Source organism: Lucilia cuprina, chromosome 5 (genome assembly GCF_022045245.1).
Source record: "Lucilia cuprina isolate Lc7/37 chromosome 5, ASM2204524v1, whole genome shotgun sequence".
NCBI classification, from domain to species: domain Eukaryota; kingdom Metazoa; phylum Arthropoda; class Insecta; order Diptera; family Calliphoridae; genus Lucilia; species Lucilia cuprina.
The window spans coordinates 55,385,730-55,388,103 of NC_060953.1; the positions used below are offsets into that span (position 1 = coordinate 55,385,730).

General features: G+C 30.4%; 1 protein-coding gene across 1 annotated transcript in view; it reads right to left on the reverse strand.

Annotated features, from left to right (window-relative positions):
- The window catches only part of LOC124420274 (BAI1-associated protein 3), a 37,461-nt gene that overhangs the window by 15,684 nt on the left and 19,403 nt on the right, over positions 1–2,374 (reverse strand). Inside the window, exon 6 of the mRNA XM_046952559.1 lies at positions 1,233–1,413. Within this exon, the coding sequence (XP_046808515.1) occupies positions 1,233–1,413 (181 nt within the window). The remainder of the gene's footprint in view (positions 1–1,232; positions 1,414–2,374) is intronic.

The window sequence follows — 2,374 nt, forward strand, 5'->3', positions numbered from 1 at the left end:
TCTAGTTCAGTTCTAGTTCAGTTCTAGTTCAGTTCTAGTTCAGTTCTAGTTCAGTTCTAGTTCAGCTCTAGTTCAGTTCTAGTTCAGTTCTAGTTCAGTTCTAGTTTATTTAAGAACTTTGTTCAATATATATTGTGTTAATTTTTACTGTTTTCTTATATTCCTAGTAAATTCGAATATAAAGACATTTCCATTAAGCTAAACAATTATGTTTATAGATTCCTAATAATTTAAACAACTACAAAAATTTCTTTTAACAATTTTAGATATAGCTATGTTAATAATGTTTGTATTTATAGTTGTTTACAATAAATTATATTTAAATATTGATTGAATGATTGATTGGCTGACTGAATGTATTAGTTTAGTGTTGTAATAATGCTTCTTTTATTACTATTTCAACTAATACTTAGGTTCACAGTTAATAATTTTAAAATAATTGTGGAATATTTTCCTAATTTTCCATTTATTAACTATCGTATCAATTTGATCAAATAAATGGGTTATTTACATGTAACAAATGGAAAATACTAAATAGTTTGTAATTATTTATCAATTAATTGAAAAAAAAATACCACGTGAAACAATTAACTATTCGAAATATTTAATTAATGGTTTGTGGGAAATTTTGAAATAATAAATAAATTGTTTTTATATTGTTAAGGTTTCTAAAGAAATAAATGTTAAGGACATTTAACCATATAAATTTGTTAACATGAATTCAATAATTTAACATGGAATTTTATGAGGGAAATATTATGTGTAAAAGTGTTTAATAATTATGAACTTTAATTTTTGTTGCTGTTTAAAAATCTTTTATAATTGCTTTAAAATTTGTTTTAAACAAATTTTTTCGATTAATATTTAATACAGTTTTTTTTTATAAAATTTAAATCAAATATTTATGTCTAACCTTTTGTTTCATAGGTTTAAACTCAGAGAATAAAAAACAAGACAGTTTAAAATCTTTCTTTTGTCATAGTTAGCAAACAAAAATCTGAATAAATTTATTATAAATAATTTATAAAAAAAACACTCCAACACATCATAAATTCATGAAAAAGGTACTAGAAAAAATTTGCAAAAATGTTTATCTACATTTCCCTATTCTCTCACACTTAAACATTTTCTGTTTCCTATTTTGTCTTTATTACTCGCACGCACAACGAAACCACCAACCACCCACTCAAATATCCAGTGACATTGATGACATCAACACTGACACATTTCACTTGGACATCTGGGACCATGATGATGAAAGTTGTGTACTCGATGCTGTATCACGTTTAAATGAGGTACGCGGTGTACGCGGTTTGGGAAGATTTTTTAAACAGGTCTGCCAATCGGCACGACAAGGTTCACAGGATGATTTTTTGGGTTGCGTTAATATACCAATTGCCGATATACCCAGTACTGGTATGGAGGGTTGGTTTAAATTGGAAGCACGTAGTCAACGTAGTACGGTACAGGGTCGCATACGTTTGAAGTTGTGGTTGTCGACGAGAGAGGGTCAGGTGGGAGATGGATCCTCAGCATCGGATATTGACAATAGCTTGGAAGTGAGGAATATAGAACAATTGCAAATGGTTTTCATGAAACATGAGTTGGCCACACAAGAGCCAACGTGGGCATGGAATGGTGAATTGCCGGGACCAGCATTGACTATCTTGCATCAGATGGCAGTGCAAGCGGATTTGGCGGAGCTGCATTGTGCCGTTGCAAGGTGAGTGCTTAATTATATTAAGGCCGAACATATTTTTAAATTTAGATTTGGAAAATTACTATAGCTTAAATGTTAATTAGAAAATGCCTGGACTATATAAATTTGATATATACTTGACTATAGACTAGACTAGACTAGACTATAGACTAGATTATAGACTAGACTATAGACTAGAATATAGACTAGAATATAGATTAGACTATAGACTACACTGTAGACTAGACTATAGACTAGACTATAGACTAGACTATAGACTAGACTATAGACGAGACTATAGACTGGACTATAGACTAGGCTATGGACTAGACTAAAGACTAGACTATAGACTAGGCTATAGACTACACTAAAGGCTAGACTATAGACTAGACCATAAACTAGACTATAGACTAGACTATAGACTATACTGTAGAATAGATTATAGACTACACTATAGACTAGAGTATAGACTAGACCATAAACTAGACTATAGAATAGACTATTGACTAGACTATAGACTAGACTATAGAATAGACTATAGACTAGACTATAGAATGGACTATAGAATAGACTATAGACTAGACTATAGACTATACTATAGGCTAGACTATAGACTAGACTATAGACTAGACTATAGACTAGACTATAGACTAGACTATAGACTAGACTATAGAC